The 21,266-nt window shown below is 34.3% G+C and overlaps 2 protein-coding genes across 2 annotated transcripts; both read right to left on the bottom strand.

Moving 5' to 3' along the window:
- Nucleotides 1–7,492: 7,492 nt before the first annotated feature.
- LOC118028515 (scarecrow-like protein 28) lies at nucleotides 7,493–11,987 on the bottom strand. The gene is made up of 2 exons (XM_035032115.2): nucleotides 9,766–11,987; nucleotides 7,493–9,627 (listed from the first exon to the last, which is right to left on the bottom strand). The coding sequence occupies exons 1-2, from the start codon at nucleotides 10,157–10,159 to the stop codon at nucleotides 8,162–8,164; spliced, it is 1,860 nt and encodes a 619-aa protein (XP_034888006.1). The 5' UTR covers nucleotides 10,160–11,987; the 3' UTR covers nucleotides 7,493–8,161.
- A 142-nt stretch (nucleotides 11,988–12,129) lies between these two features.
- Nucleotides 12,130–16,502, bottom strand: LOC118028516 (plant UBX domain-containing protein 8). Its single transcript, XM_073408106.1, has 11 exons — nucleotides 16,142–16,502; nucleotides 15,763–15,824; nucleotides 15,088–15,622; nucleotides 14,589–14,672; nucleotides 14,401–14,517; nucleotides 13,902–14,105; nucleotides 13,585–13,788; nucleotides 13,329–13,493; nucleotides 12,831–12,974; nucleotides 12,683–12,739; nucleotides 12,130–12,502 (listed from the first exon to the last, which is right to left on the bottom strand). The coding sequence occupies exons 1-11, from the start codon at nucleotides 16,223–16,225 to the stop codon at nucleotides 12,395–12,397; spliced, it is 1,764 nt and encodes a 587-aa protein (XP_073264207.1). The 5' UTR covers nucleotides 16,226–16,502; the 3' UTR covers nucleotides 12,130–12,394.
- Nucleotides 16,503–21,266: the final 4,764 nt, after the last annotated feature.

The following is a 21,266-nucleotide window of genomic DNA, read 5'->3' as shown; positions in this document are numbered from 1 at the left end:
GAGAAGAGTTCGAGGTAGGAAACGGGGGAAGAATGGACAGGAAGGAGAAGATAATGCTGGAATGTATCTCAGCTACCATCAGGAGTCATCTTAAATACGCAGGGCAGAAGTTAGAAGCAGACAGAAAAATAGTATACTGGTTTTACCTCTATTTGTTTTTGTTAAGTTGTTAAAAGTAGTAGTTGAATATAAAAGCTTAAAATTATTCTGTCCAGAGACCACTTATTATCCCATGTCAATGGTTCATATAGGCATATGTTCAGAATGACCATGAAGCTCACAGGATGTTTCCCATCTCTCTCTGCAGATTTTTATTTTATTTTTCTTACAAGGAGTCCATGTAAAACAAAACTGACGAAGCACGACATCAGAATTTTGGCCTTTTCAAGGACAATATGCAGGAACAGAAGGGCTCTTCTCTAGATTTGAGAGGATAGAGAATGGGGTTCGAAGGATCTGTCTGGCCTAATCAAGTGTCTGAAACCAATCTTCAATACGTCATTAAATACTAGAATCTAATGGTTTTTACCACCTTCTCGCTGTCCTCCCAATATCTTTGCTAAATACTACAGTATCTGTGTGATGTTATATATTGCCACTAAGAATTAGATCTCATCCTAGATCTTCCTTAGCTGTGTGATCATTTGGTCGTCATATTGTTAAAAGCTAATGTCAAACTCCAGATGTCATTGTATACATCACTGTTGATCTTCTGTATTGTACCCTAGAAATGGACGCAACCACTGTATATGCTCTTCTTTTGTACTCATTTCTTGGAAATGATTTGTGAGGAGTAGGTGTCTTAAGCTAGTTAATCAGGTTAACCGATTTCAACACTGAGAGCACCGGCCCACTGGCCCATTGAGCCACGGACTGGACCTCCTTGCAACAACTGCTACAAATGGAGGTAGCTTACTGTGAACCATGACCCTCCATTATGTGAATCAGATTATTAAATTGATTTCTACGTGTCACAATAATGATGGGTTAAGCTTGCTTAATGGAATGAGTTTATACAAGACTTTGAACTGGATAACTTCAATCTGGAGACTTGGAAACTGTCTGCACATGGACCCCCCCCCCCCCCCAAAATTTAGCGTGGAGTGACAGCCCGTCTAGTGTTATTAAGCTGTAAAGATGATGCTATCCTGAGCTTGTAGGCACTGTTGAGAAAATGTCTGGATGCACTTTTTTAATCAAATTTCGTTTTCATGTATCGAATGGCACCGAGGAAAGGAAAGTTTCCCGTAAGAGTTAAAAAGAGTAGAAGCACACAAGAATAAAAGAATGTGACAACTGACAAGGAACAGCTTATGTGTGCTCTCCCCATCCTGAGATTAGTTTAAGAAATGCTTTCGTTTCTGTAGTCCAGAGTTTCTTTTTCTTTTTTCGGTGATTTGTTTTCAGGTGTAGAGTCTCTCTTTATTGCAGAAAAGTTCAAAATAGTTTTTTAAGAAAAGGACACGGATTGTTTGGAAGGGGCTTGGAAACAGTGTGTCACTGTGTGCGTGTGAGGGAATGCACAGCGATGACAGCTCCGTTTTCACACCATCATACTGTACAATGTGTGTTGCTATGAAGTCAACCATTCTGTTCTCTAGCCCCAAGGGCCAAAAGTAAGGTTTTTCTATTAACTTTCAGGATTCTTGTGTATTTCAAGAGCTTTCAGGGTCCAACCTGTCTTCATTGCCCAGCATCTCCAAAATCATACGTTGTAAGTGGGGTCCCACACGCCCACAACAGGTGATCTTTTCTAATGATCCAACGGTTCATGATCATCAATGTGGTTGACTTTGGCATTCTATTAAATGGTTGGTTAGTTGTTACCCCTTTGCATTCACGACACGTGTCTGATGGCAGCTGGGTTCCTCCTAATCCAGCTGTGTCTGATTACTGACTACGAGATCATGACACTGCTGGCATATACCATGGAGTCTGTGTACAAGTAATTTGCCTTGTTTTAACAGGCTACAAACGTCTTCTCCTTCGAGTTTGACATCGTTAGGTGTAGCCAACTTTCGTGGAGAGTGAAGCTGGGGCGATGTTTGCCCTCACACATCAGGGTTAAGTTCCTAGTCTACTGGGTTTTCAAGTAAGTTATATATAAGAAAGGAAATCTCTTGAAGTTTTTTCTTTACGTTTGAATGAAAGCGTAGAAAACATGAAAAAGACTTGTACAGATGAAGATCAACGTGTCAATTAATTCGCTTATAAGAAAGTATCACGTTGAAGTAGGAAGCAAGTGATCCTATGTAGATAGATGCATGTTGTTGCTTAGCGATGGTTTATGTATAAAGATGGACAGATAATATTGCAGGTGCTGAGTTACGCGCCAGGGAGATGATCATGGAACAACTTGATCTTCTTGTCTGTGCCGTACGCCTAGGGAATGTGCATTTATATTTAAATTACAGTTGAAGTAAAGAAGAAAAAGAAGTTAGAAAAGACAACTTTTCTTGACTGAGATTTGGAAAATAGGATTAAAATACACAGTAACGTTTATTCAAAGGACACAACCATTTTAATGGACATGGTGGAAGTTAATGGAGTCTCTTGTTGCTCACGTAACTGGGACAAAAGGTGAAGAGTCGAGGGGATGTCCATTTTGCAGAACCAGGGGATGACTAATGTGACAATAGTTAAATTATTAAAATTAAGAGATTAATCGATTTCTAATATATAAATTTTGTTTCTAAACTACTTGTATTTTTTGAGATTTCATCAATTACAAAGGTGAGAAAGTTTTTAAGAGCTAGATATAAACATGTAATTCTTTTGGAAATGGAAAGAACATGTTTGGTAGGGGTACAAGGAAGAAAAAAATTATAGGGGTAATTTTCAACACCATACATGCGTTTGGCAAAAAAATTGAGGAGTTTTTTTATTCGAGAAGGATAATTAACATTTAACTCCAAAAAAGGGGTTAAATGTTAGAAGGCTGATTTTTTTAAAAAAAATTAATTTTAATTTATTAATTTTTTTATACTTCTTATTTTGAATACAAGTATAATACCTTTTTTATATATATAATTTTATTTAATTGAAAATCTATTTGATTAGCTACTTTATCTCGATGTTTTTTCAACGTTTTCCAGACATCCTTTAACACTTTACGCCTTTACATTTTTTGCAATTTAACACTTCGTCTTTAAATCTTGCTCCCATCCCTTAATATTTTCTCTCTAAATTTCTAACCCTTACCAAACATGGGCATTTGTTTTTTTTTTTTTTTAGTAAAAAAGAATTTGAGGGTAGATGGCAGCGTGGCCCAAGTCCCGTAGCTAGTATATACATAACACGTAATGGGCTTAGTCCACGGTTGACCTCCAAGACACTCTAATTTAATTTAACTAGGCTAAATCCACGTGCAAGTGCATGGGTTGACCACCTCTAGCTAGAGCCTAGAGCGTGTCACAGCTCCTCCTTTTTTTATCTTTAAAATATATTCTTGGAATTAATATACGGGAAAACAAATATTAGACGAGCGGTGTTTATTTAAGATTTTCTGATCGGTTAGCATGATGGGCTTCATTATTATTATTTTTACTGAAATAATGGAGGTTTTGGCCCTCAAGAAAAATTATTCCAGTCTGGGCTACGGTGTGCTAGCTCCACCCTGACAACCATCGTCGCCGTCACGGTATATTTCAGTAATATAATTAATTTGATGCCCGTGGACCGACTCCATGTGTGCATTAAACATTAAAACTCACTCTCAACTTCTCCCAATGAAGTGGGAAACCTCAAAAAGCGTTGAGTTTTTTCAGAAAAAAAAAAAAAAGGGAATATAAGATAGTTTTCAATATCATTTTATTCTTAAAAGAACACTGGCAGAATCTCAACAGTGACTTTTCTGTATATTTTTCTATCACGAGATAACATTGTGATGGCAGAGTAGGATTACCTGCCTGCATGTCAACTATGGACAGCCTGAGCTGGTCGGTTAGCATGGAGACATCGACATTGAGAATTAATGACGAAAACATCTGCGTCATTAATGACGAAAATATCTAATTAATGTTTGGATTTATTTTCTAAATATTACCTTTCTAAATTTCAGAATTATTGAAAACTAATATAATTACTAACTTCAGGACTCATGGAATTAGTCGAGATGCATCCAAACTGTTCCGGACATCTACGAGGCTAAAATAAATGTTAATTTCAAAGCTCGTGGAATTAATCGAAATATATTTAAATTGATCTAGACATCAATATTAATTAAAAAATGACGACACATCTCAATACCCTTCAGTTTTTTTTTTCACGAAAGTATCTTGTTTTTAATTCCAATTGACCTAATTAAAACAATTAAATATGTAACTGAGGCTGGAGAGGGGAGTGGATGTCTCGGGGCGAGAGGCCAAGTTGAAGGATTTAGGGAGGTAAATTAGAAACAGCCATAACATTACAGATGCTATTAACCATCTCCAGGATCCTCTATTCCTTTTTCTTTTCTTTTTATTTTTCACTGAGGAAGAAAGGAACTCCACCGACGTTTTAGATCGGAGCTTGCTTTGCTTCTATCCTGCGTCGTTTCAACTGAGGTTGCCCTTTAGAGAGACTAATGATACGATACCGTTTTGCTTTAGCTGAGTACTTACATGTTTATTATTATAAAATTCATACAGAGAAAATATATAAAATAACAATTTTATCAAGTGAAATTATGCTTAAATAAAACTACTTTCGAGTACTTATTTGTTGGAATACTTGAACTATTTTTGATCTAAAATTTTATTTTTATCGATAATTAATTTTTTATTCCTAAAACTTTATTACTCATTATTTGATACAAAATGACTTTCTTCAATAAATTTCTCAAAATTCTAACAACTTCTCATTATTTAGATGCTTTTATAAAAAAAATTCAACGAACTCAAAAGAATAATATTGAATATCTTTCAACAAAAACTGAATATAAACTCTAAAGTAAACGGAAAGAATAAAAGAACAAGTCTATAGAAAAAATAATAACAAAAAGAGAAACAAACTTAAAAAAATATTTGAATGTTTTTTTACTCATCCAACACATCTGTTTATAGGACTTGAAAACCAAAACATTAATGCTTGTAATTCATAATCTTCATAATTCATGAATGTTTTGTTAATTATAATGAAACTTCATAGTTCATGAATTCACAATTCATGAATGTTCAAAGTTCATGAACTATTGATAATTTATAAATATCCATAATCCATGAAAGAATTCATGAGTGTTCATAATTTATGAATTACTCGTAATAACATTCATTCTCGTAACATAATTAATGCATTGTTTCATACACTACAAACATTTTAAGGTCTAGAAGAAATTGCTAATCAAACAAGAATTTAATAGTAAATATTTTTTATTATTCAAACTCAAATCTAAACTCGCGAGCCCACAAGCCCACTTTCTAATCCATAAAACTATTTTGGGTTTGAATTTTTTGCTATTCAATTTTTTTTAAAACAGTTTTTCATTCATCTTTAATTGGTTTTTTTTTTAAAAATATGTTAATAATTCATGTTAAAGTATTCATATTGGATTACAAAATCAAATACAATTTTAACCTCAAATATGAACAAACCCCACATATAATTTTGCCTTAAAAGACCAACTATATATTTTATAAACTTATTCCAACATAAAATACAATTTTTTTTGTCCTTAAGCATGTGGAATTATTCATTATGGTTTGTCTACTTTTGTTATTTTCATTGCATGGTTTAATTTTTGTATCATACCAAACGTTGTGGCAATTCGTGGGTTCGTATTTTTAAAAAAAAATGATATTTAGGTGTCACAAGCGTGTTTTAAAAAAAGAAAAAACTCTATATCTTGGTTTATAGCTCTGACTGGTCAAATAAACTAGTTTTATTTTATTCAGATGGTAAAGAAAAGACAATGATAATAAACCGATCAAAATTTAAAAAAAAAAATCGATCACAGAAAACTTGGGAAATAAACTTTTTTCCAAGAGTAGAAAAACAATATAGTTTAATTTTTAACCAATTAAATATGAAAGGATAAAATTGATTAAGAAATTGATATAAAAAAAAGGGCCCAAGTTAAATAATTGACATGTAATTTGAGCAGTAAGGGTTAAGTTAGTTCGAGTTAACCCACCAAACTTACATCTCAGGTCATGAAATGGAGATAATTTAATAAAAAAAGAAAACAAAGAAAATTACAAAACTGATTTTTTTTTTTATAAAAAAAAAACTAATGTTGAAAATAAAAAAAAAAATAAAAAAAATTGTTAATCCCCCGTTAACTTTTCAAACTCGTGATCTGGATATTTAGACTGGAAGCACTATACATAGAAAAATCATGAAACCCAATCGTCAACAAATCAAGCGTTGAAGGATGAAATTGAGGGGAAAATCAATTACACAAAAGGACTTAAAACAAAAAAATGAGAAAAAATAAAATAACAAATAAATTAGAAGGCAATTATAAATTTTTGAATGGAAGGTGAAGTAAAAAAGAAAAGTAACTCTAACAAAAAGATTTTTAAAAAAAAATCCAAAAAATGATAAATGTGAAAAGGCTAAAAGACCCTAAATGCATGCTTTTTTATTATTATTTCAAGGATAAATGTGTCATTTTATTGTATTTTTAAAAGTGAAAAAATAAAAATATTATTGTTTGTTGATTTTAAAAATTTTGATTTGAAAGGTATTAAAGTCATTTTAATGTGCTTAAAAACTTATAAAACAAACATATACCCTCGGTCAACTCTTTAATAGCTAGTAGATCATGTAAGAAAACTAAAATACCCTCAAGACCATTGATTTTTTTCTTAAAGAAACAAACGGTAATTAAACTCTTATAGTGAATAGTAAAATGTATCTATATCCATAGTGAATTTGCCCTCCCTTTAGGTTTATTTTATTTTATTTTCACAGGTGTGCCGGCAAAACATCAGGAATTGGCTACTTCCCAACCTGCACTAAGAAGAATCGATGAAATACGTACCAAGAAAAATGAAAGGCAGCAACCTTTGGCACCATTTCCCCTTCCTCACCGAACTATGGAGAAAGGCCGAGTAATGAACTCTCAAGTGGGTGTTAGAGTGGGCACAATCGGGCTGTGGCCCTGCTAATTGGGAAGATATCACTCGTATTCAAACCACGGCAGTTTCTTAACTCGGCTTTGGATTTCAAAGGTAATGGGTTTTGAGCTCTTGCCTGTCCATGGCTGCGAAAAGCAGGTGCCTTCTGTTCTTGCACAATTGATCCATTATTTCTTTGATTGGTCTCTCTCCCTCAAGGAATTAATCCCAACAACAGGGACATGATTGAGAAGTTTGTCTGCTTAAATGAACACCCCCACTCCTTCTAATCCCTAAAAACTAGATTCTTATCATTCCTGTTATCCCATTCTCCATATGCAGTAACAAGCTTTGTCATATGCAGTAGTGTGTAACACACCAAAATAACTTTTAGAGTGTGATTGTCGCGTTTCTTATGATAGAAGTGCTGGTTTTGACGTATATTTTCTTTGGAGATTGTCTACTGATTGATCAAGACATGGAAATTCCTGTTTCTCTATTTTCTTGATATATTCAGCTCTCCTAAATGAGAAAATAAATGGCAATTCAGATCTCCTTCTTCAGCTTCATTTCTTGTTTTGAATAAGCTATCCAGGATCATTAAAATAAAACGAAAAGGGAAAAAAAGCTTTTCAGCACTTCACTTGTTTTCGTACTTCGCAGAAAGCCAACTGGTGTTTTTAGGTTGAAGATTATTATTTGCAAGGAAAAATATACTCACAAACAATAAAATAATTCCGCTTGTGGCAATTTTCAATTCTCAAACACATCATGTTTTGCATTTCTAATAGTCCTTCAACTTAATAAAAGAACGAACAACGTAATGACAAGACTACAAAGAATTCATAATACATAAAGAATCAAAGAATAAACATAAAACTGACTCTGAATTCTGTGGACCAAAACCTAGAAACCTGCCCCGCAAAGAACTGAAATCGGTACGAAACTACTGTGTATTCATACAAATGTATGTTGTGCTATTAGACTGACGAATCTTATCTGCAACAAAAGAATGAAAGAATAATCACAGCTTCTTCTACCTACAAAGAATTTAGTGTCCCCCCCCTTTCAGTATGCAAGAATGGTATGGAATTTTTGATGATATGTATGAAAAAAAATCTTCAGGTTGGCTGAGAAAAAGAGGTTGAACTCCCTGCAATGTCTAAAGGTGTCCACGCGGAGACTGTGTAGAGAGGCTGATCTAACCAACTTAGAGTAAGCGCTGCTCCCTCGTGCCCTTGTTTCTTAACTTTGTAACTACCACAAGAGTACATCTTCAATAGCATTTGGGTCTGAAGCATCTCCCTCTCATCGATTCCCACGCACCGGAACCCTCCTTGCTCCATCAACTTCTTCCACTCGTCAAAACTTTCATGTCTTTCATGGCGGTCACTTCCTTCACAAGCAACAACGTTTCTAATTTCCCGAGCATACATCTCCTCTAATTTGATCCTAACCGGGCTGTTAAATGGAAGGCTAGAATCAATCGAGTCAAATATAGCAGAGTAGTACTTCAACGAATTGCAAACTCTTGTTTCCAAATTAGGGGCATTATGTTCCGCTTCTTGCTCTGCCATAAGGACTATTGTGGGGTTTGTACTCCGGATAAGCCCCAAGAAATCCCTCAGTGCTCCTCCACTCCCATCATATAGTGTCTTGTGCATTTGGAAAATACAATTAACAGCCACACACTCCCTCTCCTTCACATGGAGCATCCACAACCTCACATCTTCTAACCTGTCCACAACTGGATGAAACTCGAAAGGCAGGTTCAATGCCTCTGCAAATCCAGCAAGCCTATCTCCCGTCTCATTAAGCTCTTGCTTAGACTCACCTATACCAGTGATTCTAACATGGCTAGGAGGATTAGTCCTGGAGGCCAAACTCTGAAACAAACTAGGCCATTGAAGCCCTTGCTTAATGTCAAAGTCTATAATGTGGACCCTATCTTTCCCTTCAAAAGCCCTCAACAACATCTCATTCGCCGTGAAATGAATGAACTTCGGAATTGGGCTCACTTGATTCAAAAGCCTCAATGCAGTCCCTGAATCATCATCAACCCGATCAAGTTCCCGGGGAGCAGTTATGTGAAAAATGTGAGGCCAAATCCTTGTAACTCTAAGAGCTAATGCCTCGGTATAATAAGCAGCAAGGCGGCTAATAGGAATTCCTTTTGGAGAAGCAAGCTCCCCCAGTTTAGCTATAAAATGGTTGATCCCAGCGATATTCTTTAACCCAATCTCTTCAACACAAGATGTAAGAAAGCTAACCAGCTCAAACCCCTGATGCTCTCTCTGATCATCCTCTGCAGCCTCCACCGCGCCTTCTTGTGGACGAGGAGGATTGCTAGAGCCATTACCCACTTCTTGCTCCACTACGTTCTCGCTTAGTCTAAGGCCCAAGCTTTGACTCTCTGATGAAGTACTTGAACCCGAGGCTTCTTTTACTGGCCTTTGGCTACTCTCTCCATCTTTTTCACCCAGGACAGCGATCTCAGTTATAACAGAGTCCACCCATGGATTGTTAGATAATGGCAAAGGCGGTGAAATCACTTCACTGGGCACAAAGCAAACCCTCTCGTCATCTCCTGAAAAAGTCAAAGAGAAAGGAAATTGTTGAGGGTTTAGGCTTCTAGGCACCTCCAAACTTGGTTGAAACCAAGAATTGCCACTACCCAACTGGCCTAAACTCAAACTATCAGCTTCGCAAATATCATCACATTTACCGTTATCATTGTTACCCTTTTTTCTCTTAGCCCTGTTAAAGCAAGACTCTTCAACTGATTGCTCGGCAAACCTCTTCAAGCTCTTACCCTTCTCCCAGAACTCATCTTTCACTGATTGATTGCTAGTTGCCAATGGTGGGAGCCTGATATTCTGCATGAGAGAGCAACTGCTGGTCTTGGACTCAAGTGATTTGTCCACAGACAAGCCAACACCAACAGGCCTCATTGGTTGCGACCGCGATGATTCTTTGCGAGAGAAAGTACATGGCAAGTCTAATCTCTGTGTGCTCATTGAAGGTAACTGAAAATGGCAAGCTTGAAACTGCGCAGGTGATTCACTCCTCAATCTATGCCTTGGTGACAGCAATGTTGAACTAGAACACCCGGCCAACATCCTCTATAAACTTCCAATTTTTCTTTTCTGTGATTTTTGTTTGATTCACCCACCCTATTTTCTTCTATTCTTCTCTCCCAATCTCTCTTTGTTTCTATAACAAATCTTCAACTATGAAATGAATGGTCTTGCTCTATCGTGTATGCAATCTATGTAATCATATAAAACTTTGCATGTATATTTGAAAACAGAAATCAGGAGAGATGGACTAATGTGAGTGTGTGAATTTTCTTTTCTTTTCTTTTTCTAAGAAAAAAATAAAAAGAATAAACAGGAATCCGATGAGTAACAAAAAAAAACAAAAACAAAGTTTTCGTAAATTGTGTTAAGTGTTCCTGTATGAACAATGTGAGTATGCAATTAACTATTTAACAAAGAGACTAGGCAATGAAAACTCCCCAACCCCAACAAAAGAATGAAAAAATTTGTAAAACTAGTCAATCATACAATACAACACCTATAATAAAACAGTCATCGGATTCCAACACATTTAAAACAAACTCATTGAAACAAACTATCAACTCTATTCACTTCAGGGAAGGAAACGCAGAAACATACTTGCGCAAACTGCTGGCTGAAATCATCACAACTCTTTAAACCCAGTTCAGCATTTGAAGTTTCCATCACGGTAGTTAAAATGAAACCAAAACCGAAACCCAGAAACCCCGCCTCTTTAACTATGCATGATCAACAAAGAAATATAACATTCACTCACAAACCAAAGAAACCATAAACCATAAAGAGGTTGTGTTTTTATATACTAATAAAACATTTGGTTCTTGTTCCCCTCTCTCTCTCTCTCTCACCCCTTCTCTCTCTACTACTATGTTTCTTACTAGTAGTATACCTTCCATCTGTCTCAGTCATTGCTTTTTCTAAGACTGGCATGGTTTTTACCGGCACTTGGAAAAAACTATGATTACTGTGAAAAGTGCTGTTCGAGAAGACTTGGGAAACTGGTTTTCTGGTCGTTGGATTTTGATCAGATGGTGGATGATGCAAGTTCAAGTGACCGTTGGAGCATGTCGGGAAAATATGACCGTTGGAGATTGGAGGAGGTGGTGTGTACGGAGGAGGTATGTGAATATGTGTGAAGATTTTTATTCTTTTTTTTGTTTTTTTTACTTTTACTCCTTTTTCTGTTGTTTTTCTCTGTGACGATCACGTAGGATGCACGTGCCTGTTCACTAGACCGTTGGGTTATATCATCGTCTCGTCTTTGTTCCTCCTTGCTAGGACTTTGCGTGATTATCATTAACTTCCCTTGACCTCCGATGTCATCGACAAATATTAACACACGTGGTGCTCTGTCGGCCGTAATTAGATACTGATTATCGTCTTGCTTTTCTAATGAGGAATAATGGATCGCTTGTGGCTAAGGGCGATGGGCCCTCGGGACTAGGGCAGGTAAAGCTAAATGAAGTTTGCCAGACTACAACTAGAAAAAGGCCAATGCTATCCACACTGTACGGTGACACCTGTATTGAGAGCAACAGTAAGAGACAGCACGGACATTCAGTCCCAACGGAAGGTGGAAGAGTCATGACGTACTGTACACCGCCCGAGTTTGGAGTTAATAAAGACAAAACCTTACCACAGTAAAAGAGTTGATAAAGTCATTATTTGATGCGGCGGTTTGGACTTAAGCGATGAATATTTGCCCTGAAACGGTAAGATTGTTGAAATACATTGCACCAATTGTAATTTGACAGCTTACCCCAGATGCTGCCAACGGCAAAGTTACAAAAATAATGTTTTTTATTCATAAATATATTAAATAATGTTTTTTTTATTTTTTAAAAATAATTTTTAAATTCAACACATATCTAAAAGTACTAAAAATTATTAATTTTAAACAAAAAAAATATTTTAAAAACACGAACGAGACCACATTCCAAAAAAGCTGGGGTGGAAGGGCGGTGTAAATTCTACATCCAAGAACAGCAGAAGCTGCGTGCGAAACACACGCCTTTTAAGTGAGATCAGGAAAGCTCATAAATACCAACATAAATAATATATACAAGAAACGTTGCCCCCTCCCTCGTCCAGAACACCCAAAATAGCAAATCGCAACCATAAACATGTAACCCATGAAGCCAGATTGAATGTGAAATATGTCCGTACAGTGTGGATCCGAGTGACATCCCCGGACTCCATGCATTGATTCATTTTTCTAGACAACAAATTTATAACCTTTTAAGTTGAGACTCTCTACAATTTGTAAGAAGTTCATCCTTAGATCAACTCTAGAAACAAGGCTTCCTGTTTGCTGGTCAGGCCAAGTTCGTTGAGAGTCAATGCACCCTCTCCATCACTGAAAGCACGCCTTGGGTATGGCCTAACCTGCTCAGGTAACAAAACAAATCAGACAAGGCAGGAGGATGTAAATTTAATTGCCATCTTTACCAGAAGAAATTCTAGCATCAAAATAAAAATGATATAAAGTTTCAACAAAACAACAAATCAAGTGTACATCTGGAGATGATTTCACCATAACTACTGAAAATATAGCTGGAAGATTACCAATCTGTAAGTGCCTGGCTTGACCACTCTGCCAATATCTATGAAATCAAAGAGAGCCTGCAAAGCACAATAAACAACATTTTAAAATTAGGATGGTGAGCAGATAAAAAATGTTTAAGCATTACTTTCCCAGCAAAGCTCAACTCACATGTAACTTGTCAGACTTGAGAAATCGGCGGCCACGCCGGCTTCCATCAGGCATCCGCACCAAAAGCGTCACAGCATTCTCATCATTAGATGAAGGTTCAAGAGCCAGAGAAGCTTCTTTAGCTGCCAACAGTCTCTCAAACTCCTGCTAGCAAGAATCACACAAGAAGCTATAAACAATTAACAAAAGGTTTGTCAAAGCCATTAGTCACATCTCTTCCTCGACAAGCAAGGAACTGATTGATGACTTTAAGAGACACTTGCAACAATATCTACAACTGCCAAAGGTAAAACCAAACACCATGAAGAAAAAATAGCAATCGAGGTGACTGGCCGCTTTGAGGAGCATCAAAATCTCAATTCCATTGTTATCATTTACCCAGACAAGAAACATATATATTACCAAGCAACATAATTGACACTGGGAGTTTGAAAAGAGACTTAAATTAATCACCAGTTCCATGTCCATCTTTAGCATAGGAAAACGAGAAGACAATACCTGCTCTTCCTCCAATTTTCTACGAGATTCTTCCTCTTTTCGCCTTTCTTCTTCAAGAGCAGCTTTCCTAGCCACTTCTTCTTGTACACGGCGAGCTTCAGCTTCCTCAATGGCCTTCATCTCCTTTTCTCGGTCAGCTGCCAATGATGCAAGATACTCATCGTCCTGCATCCACCAGACAAAGCATGCTAACCGCATCAACATTATGGCCCAGAATTTGAAATTTTATTTCGCAGTCAAAGAACAAAAGCCAAACCTGTTGTTCACGGATCAGGCGCTGAGCTTGTAAAGAGGGTGATGGAGGACGGGGTACTGGACGAGGATAATGATTCTCATTTTGCATGAACTGGTGGTGAGGTGTATATGGAAAGCCATAACTAGTCCCTTCAGGAATTCCACCAAACATTGCAGCCTCAAGCATGACTGCTTCATCATGCTCCTCAGAAGAGATGCCTCCCCACTTCAATTTGTCAAATTTCAAGTGTCAACAGATTAGTTTACCAATAGAATGTTATGTGTTCTACATATTGAAATTAGAGTTGATCAATTGTAGAGAAGAATTGTGAAGGATACCTCATCAGAAAATGCATCTCTGTTGTGCAGGGGATGACTTCCTATATTACTCTGTCCAGGACTTGACGGCGGGCTAGCCTCAACAACTCCAACTTCTCTAGCAGATTCCAAAGAGCCGGAAGATGGCTGTCTTGATCTATGCCTAATGAGAGGCTGATCTTCCACATCTTCCGCTTCATCTTGGATGGAAGAGCTTCCTGCCTCCTGCCTAAATTGAGTCAAGAGACCATTGTGAGATTTCCTACCTCTAACCTCAGAAGTAAAATCTAACACATACTTTGTTATCTTCTGTTTTATATGATTGTGCAATTATGGGATGCATTTCAGGTTTTTTCTATGATTATTTATTCTTGGCAGGCCAAGTGAACCTGGTTATCTTAGATGGCACAAATACTTCATTGTCCTTTTGTTTGGCCATTACATCATAGGAACATCACATCAGTCATAGAAAAAGTCCAATATCATATGATTATATGTACTAATGAACAATTAAGAATACTTGCCCTCCATTTGATGCAGCTATTTTCCCCTGCCCTTCCTCAACAGCATTATCTCCTACTTCTGACGGTCCAACTTTCCCCCTCTGGTCATGCAAAGTTTTCTCTTGCTCTGCTGTCTGGATTCAGTTTGTGTTAAACAAGACCAAGAGATGCCTATAAGTGAAGCAAAGTGTAAAGAAACACAAACCTTTAAGGATAATGAATCCACATGTTCAAGTTCAGCATCCTCCCCATGAGACTGCCTTTGCTGAGGTCCAGTTTCAGTTAGCTCCTAAATGATAATGCATATGATCAATTAAAAATAGAAGCATTTTCAAAAGAAGAAAAAAAAAAAAGCTAAACCAACCTTTAAAAGTTATGATTTTATAATTTAGATTGCAACTGATCAAACTACTTTTTAAAGTTTTTTATTTGGAGTTCTTTAGCATCTAGAAAGAGGCAGACTGGCAGAAGAACCTTATTTTTTTACAAGTTTATGTCACATAACCCAAATAAAACTTACAAATCAAAAGAAGCATCCAAATCAAAAGGTTTGATGTTATGAGGGTCCAAATCAAAGTTCTGAGGTTCAAGAGGTCTGTTTCAAATTGGTTATCGGTACAATATCTAGAGTACAGTAACACAAACTACCTGGAAAAAAAAAATCAGATAGTGCATGCACCAACCCATTAGCTTAGTTGGCTTACCTGAGCCTCATGCTTTGAAGCCTCAATGGCAGCCCGGACCATTTCTTCTTCTATGTCATTGCTATAATCAGGTAAGTTATCAAATTCAGGAGCACTGGGCCTGAAATGTCCGTCAAGAGAACTATCCCGTTGGGTGGCCCGTGCATTTAAGTCAGTTAAAATATCATCATCGTCATCCTCAGCTATGACTGTTCCCTGAATACCAGGACCTTGTGCATGTTCAGTTCCAGTTACATCTTCAATAATAGGAGCATGAACAGAATGACCAGATGCATCACTATCATCCTTAACCTCTATAGGTATCTCCCTTAACTCTCTTGGTTGAGAAACAAAGGGTGCCTGGTTCATAAAATCAGAACCAGTATCAAATAGACCTCTTGGAAAAAGTGGATCAAGAAGTGAGAACGGATTCATAGCACCACTCTCAGCTAGAATTGATAGAGGACTTCTCCTAGGAGGTGGCGCAACTTCAATTGGGTCATCATCTATATCCATGACATCATCTTGCAGCGAAGGAATGGAAGGTTGTCGCATGCTGGACATGTGAAAACAAAATTGCAACATAAATCCTCAAAAACATACCACAAGAACTGCACAGAACAAATATTTGCTACCGGAGGATGAAAAACAACAACTAACAGGCAAAAGGATGACAAAATGGCAGGATAGACTTACGCGCTTCTGTCTCCTTCGCTGAAATGCGTGTTGACAGCTGCATTGAGATCACCACCATGTTCCTAATTGCAATCAATCAAGAGTCAATAAGTAATCACAAAAACCTCGGATTAAGTCTAACCTCCACATGATTAAAAATATTAGCTGAACTTGAAAAATTGGTTACAAATTTTGACCTAAACTTCTGCGTCTACTACATCAAATAGTCTGATTACACTTGAATTAACCAAAAAAATATAATTAGAAATCAACGTTATTAACTACTTAGCCCACAATGCTGACCCTAATTACATACCGATTACAAAATCCAACATTCAAAGCATGAATCTCACTCCAGTTCTTCGAGATTACAATCCGATTGATTAAAAAAAATAGTTACCTCAAGTTTTTGCACCGCTACATCTTCGGTGACGCCTGTGATGCTGATAAACGTCTCGATTGCTTCTTGATTAGGTCTGGCCATCCTCTTTTTTTATTTTTAAGAATGGAAGGCTTTTATTAATTGATTTCGCCGTTGTGTTTTCTTTAATTTAGGTTTCTAAATTGGAATCGGAAAGAAGAGTAGATGATGTTTGTGGGTGGAAAGAATCTGAAGCGATGGGATTGTTTGTGCTGGTGAGGAATGAGGAGAGAAGGCGAGGGGAGTTTCTCCGATATTCTACGCTTCTACTTGAGTCTTCCAGCCTCTACCTATAGAAATGCTGCCTTTTCTTCTTTTGGATTTGGGAGGAAGAAATGTGCGTCGTTTGGATTTTATTAGAATATTTGTAAAACAACCGACCTGAAATTAGTGGAATCTAATGATTTTTTAAATAATTTTAATTACTTTAAAAAAAAAATGGTTTGGCTTGGTTTCAATTTATTTGTTTAATGACTCACGTTATGCTCATGTCATATCAATATTTTTTTAATATAATAAAAAGATATTTAGAGCATAATAGTTATTTATTATTTTTATTAAATTTAACTTAGCATGTTATTTTCAAAACCTCTAAAATTTAAAATTAAATTATATAAAAATTGTTTTAATGTGATTTGGTCGATTAATTGGTTTAATTATAACTAATAAAAAATATATAAAATTAAAATTAAAAAATAATAATGAAATTGACAATAAAAAAATTACAACTCAACTTTTTATCTAGTTCGAATTTAAAATTAAATTATATGAAAGTTTTTTTTAATTTAATCAACATAACTTGGCTAACGAATTAAAAAAGTATGATGACAGCATTAAAAATAATAATAAAATTAACAGCAAAAAAATTTTATGCTTGATTTCTTATTTAATTTAAATTTAAAATTAAATTATATAAAAAATATTTTAATATAATTGAATAAATTTATTTGGTTCAAAGATAATTTAGAGAAACGAGGAAACTGAACTACTATTAAACAGAATTGAAAAAAAAAAGAGTTAAGCATAATTGAAAACAAAAAAAATGAGTAATTGTCCTTTTATTTTATTTTTTTTAGTTTAAACAAACCGTTTGAATTTATGTTCATCCCTAGTTACTGTGGCTTGGCGGGCAAGTCCACGTGGGTATGGATATTTTAGCCATATATATATATATATATATATATATATATATATATCAAAGAACTCTAAAATGGCGTGGGAAAGCACTTCCCCACGCCTTTTAATTATACTTATATATAATAATAATTATTATTATTATTATTATAATTATAATTATATTATTATATTATAATATATATTATTTTTTGTTTTTTTTTTTTTCTGTATTTGTTTTGGTTTTTTATGCCTTTATAGGTTTTTTTTGGCTTCTTTTTTAGTTTTTTTTCCTTTTAATTTTTTTTATTTAATTTAGTTTGTTAATTGATCCCGAGTTTGACGGGTTAACCTGATTTGACGAGTTAATAGATATTTTATTTTTTTGTTTTTAATTATTTTTTTCATTTAGTTTAGTTTCTTAATGTTAAATTTCTTTCTATTTAATTATCAGACTTTCATAACACGTATTCCAAGCTTGACAGGTTAACCCAGTTAATTATGGGTTAACCCGTCAATTATTTTTTTTTATTTAGTTATTAAACTTTCATGACGCGAATCTAATGTTTGACGGGTTATCCTGGTTTGAAAGGTTAATAAGAGCTCTAAAACGCGTAGCTTTTTCACTTAACTAAAGCTTTTTTTTTTTTTGCAGTTTTTTTTCTTTTTTTTCTTCTGTGACATTTTTTTTTCGTTTTTGGTTTTATTTTTCTGTAACAGTTCCTCCTTTTTTTTTTTTTTTTTTGCTTTTTGCTTTTGTTTTTTTAAAATGTTTTTTTTTTTTACATGTTTTTTTTTAACTCGTACTCTAGTAGCTTTTTTTTTTTTTTCCTCGCTTTTGTTTCTTCTGTTTTTTACATATAATATATCACTGTGCACACAGCGAAACACTTGACTTTTTTTTTTCGTTTTTTTTTTCTTTCTTTTTTCCCCATTTTGCCCATGGGTTTTTTTTTTCTGCTTTTTTCTTTGTGTTTTTTTTTTTCTTTTAATGAATTTTTTTTGTTTAATTTAGTTTGTTAATGTGAAAAAAAAAATTAATTTAGTTATCATACTTTCATTACACGGATCTTGGTTTTTTTTTATATATATATTAAGCTGGTTGAGAACTTAGCTTTGTATTTTTAAAAAAAAAAAAAAAAAACACTATGGATTACTACAGTGTTTTCCTTACATGATTTTTGTTTGGCTGCAGTGTTTTCTTCACATGTTTATTTTTTAAATTATCTTTGTTAAATTTTTTAAATATTGAGTTGGTTGAGAATTTAGCTTTAGCTTTAGCTTTCCCCACGTTTTTTCATTATAATAATTATTATATTGTATTATATTATATGACTATTTTTTTCTTTTGTTTTTGCTTTTTAATTTTTTTTAATGAATTTTTTTGTTTGATTTAGTTTGTTAATGTTAATTTTTTTATTTAGTGATCATATTTTCATGATACAAATCTTTGGGTTTGATGGGTTAACCTGATTTGACGAGTTATTTTTTTCATTTAGTTTAGTTTGTTAAAGTTAATTTTCTTTCTATTTAATTATCAGACCTTCATGACACGTATCCTGGGCTTGATGGGTTAACTTGGTTTGATGGGTTAACCCGGTTAATTCTGGGTAAACCCGTTATTTTTTTTTTCTATTTAGTTATCAAACTTTCATGACGCAAATTCCAGGTTTTACAGGATAACCTAGTTTAAAGGGTTAACCCAATTAATTCAATTTCTTTTTCTTTTTCTTTTTTCTTTTTCTTTTTCTTCATTAGTTTTTTTCCTTTCTGTTGATTTTTTTTTCTTTGTTTTTTTAATTAATCTATTAAATTATCATACTTTTATGACACGACCTTATAGCCAGATCCACATCCAATATTCTTGGGTTCGGTGTTACATTCAGGCTCACTTAAACTTGGATCATGCAAATTTAATTTTATTATTATTATATATAAATATTACTCCTAGATCAGGCGTTGCAGCCAAACCCAAGATTCTTGAGTATAACTTTGCAGAAAAACCCAAGATTTTTTTAAATTTTTATTTTTTTTAATATTTTTTATACAAAAAAAATGACCCGTGGCATCGCACGGGTACAAAAGCTAGTATATATATAAAGAGTGTTTGACGTCACTGACAAATGTGTGTAAGTTTTAGGAAATAGGGACTCAATTGATAATTTTCTTTTTTTGCTATGAAATTGAGAAATTAGTGATAGGATAAGGTGATAAGAGGAGTTGCAATGGCCAAGTAATTGTTTGTTTGGCATTGTTTTATTATAGTGACGTGTTGCGTTGTATTGTTTGATAATTAATTAATTTGGTATGCTTCCATATGTTTGAAACAGTTAAATAGGATTGTAACTCCTAATAACCTTTGACCGCGCAGATAATTTCTATAAAATAATAAAATCAATGATATAGATAAAAAAAAAATGAAATTGATTTAAATAAAACACTAAGTATCTTATATGTAATTTGTTAAAATAATTAATGGAGAAAGTTGTTATTTTAATTTTGAAAAAAAAAATTATTTTCATTATTATTTTGTTAAAAAAAAAGGTATAGTATTTGGTTTCAAAAGCAAAACAGCTTCAATTTAAAATGATAATTCATATATGATTGTATTTTTATAAAGGGTTTTCATGAAAATTATTTTGGATGGAAACTAATATATTGATTAGGAAAATTTATTCTTTTTCCATCTACATTTATAACAAATATTAAAAAGAGCTAATTAATATATGGAACACATTGTAGTTGCATAGACATTAACACTATTTATTGGTATAGTGTAATGGTATGAACTAGTTTAAGTTTATATGAAAACCTGCCAAGAAATTCACCCAACCAAACTCAAACGGAATTTGATTTCAAAAGAAAAACTAAAAAGGATATTTTACCATTTCTCTCTCTATCTCTTTGGCATGCTCTTCTTCTTCGCTTAAGAATAATAATAGTGGTTTTTCTCTTTTTCTTATCTACACTTTAATCAAAGATATATCTCAAAAAAAATTCTGTCTATTTGGTTTGAGTCACAAAATTTATTCTAGATTACACTTTTATGGATTTTATCTAGGTTTAAACAATATTTTTTATAAAATAGCTTGACCACTTTAGAAACAGATGCAACACCATTTTGAATGAAGAATAAAATAAAGATCCCTGATTCACAAACAGGTAGCCAAATATAAAGAAAGAATACTTGAATAGTAAAATCTATAACTCACATAGATATTAAATAAGGTTGATGAAAAATGATCCTAATTAACCAAAAGTCAAGAGAAAATTATATAAATAAATCGAAAAAAAAAAAGACTTGTAAGTTTGAAGAAAAAGAGAGAGATGAGAATGGAGAGGAGTGAATTAGGGTTTCACTTCTTTCCTTCTAACACAATTACAAATTGAGATGGATATTTGCTTGTTTCTACTAATTAAGAATTGCAATTTGCTAAAAAAAGATTGAAAATCAAAATGATGCATATCTTGTTCACTCATATTTTGTCATTTGGTTTCTTTTACATTTGTGAATAAAATAATTATTAATATTTTAGACTGCACTAGGGCTTATGAAGCCCTAGTTACAGGAGTAAACATCGGGGAGTGTTGAATCCTAAGGTAATAACGACTATGATATGCTCAAAACATTGAAGCTAATAAATTTATTTTTCTTCTTCATTTTTTTAGATTGATTGTCAACCCAGCTTATCCGTAACTTGAGCTAACCCAGCTTATTCGTAACTTGAGCATTGTTCCAAGTTAACCTCTAAGTTAGGTTTAATAACTATGCTTGTAATGACAAGAACGACTTTTATATGGACTAGTCAAGTGATGGTGCTTTTTCTACTTTCATGCACCTTGTTCTAGCATACTTTCTCCTTAAATTGTAGTTATCTATAAATACTAAGAGGTGCAAGAGGTGAGGTTGATGGAAGAGCCATTTGTCGTGGAAGAGGGCTTTTAATTACTCTTGCATGGCTAATAGATCCTTTATGAGTATTCTAACTTT

Source organism: Populus alba, chromosome 3, assembly GCF_005239225.2.
Source record: "Populus alba chromosome 3, ASM523922v2, whole genome shotgun sequence".
In the NCBI taxonomy this organism is placed as follows: Eukaryota; Viridiplantae; Streptophyta; class Magnoliopsida; order Malpighiales; family Salicaceae; genus Populus; species Populus alba.
Note: the sequence above shows the minus strand (reverse complement) of the source record. Positions and strands in the feature narration are given on the sequence as shown.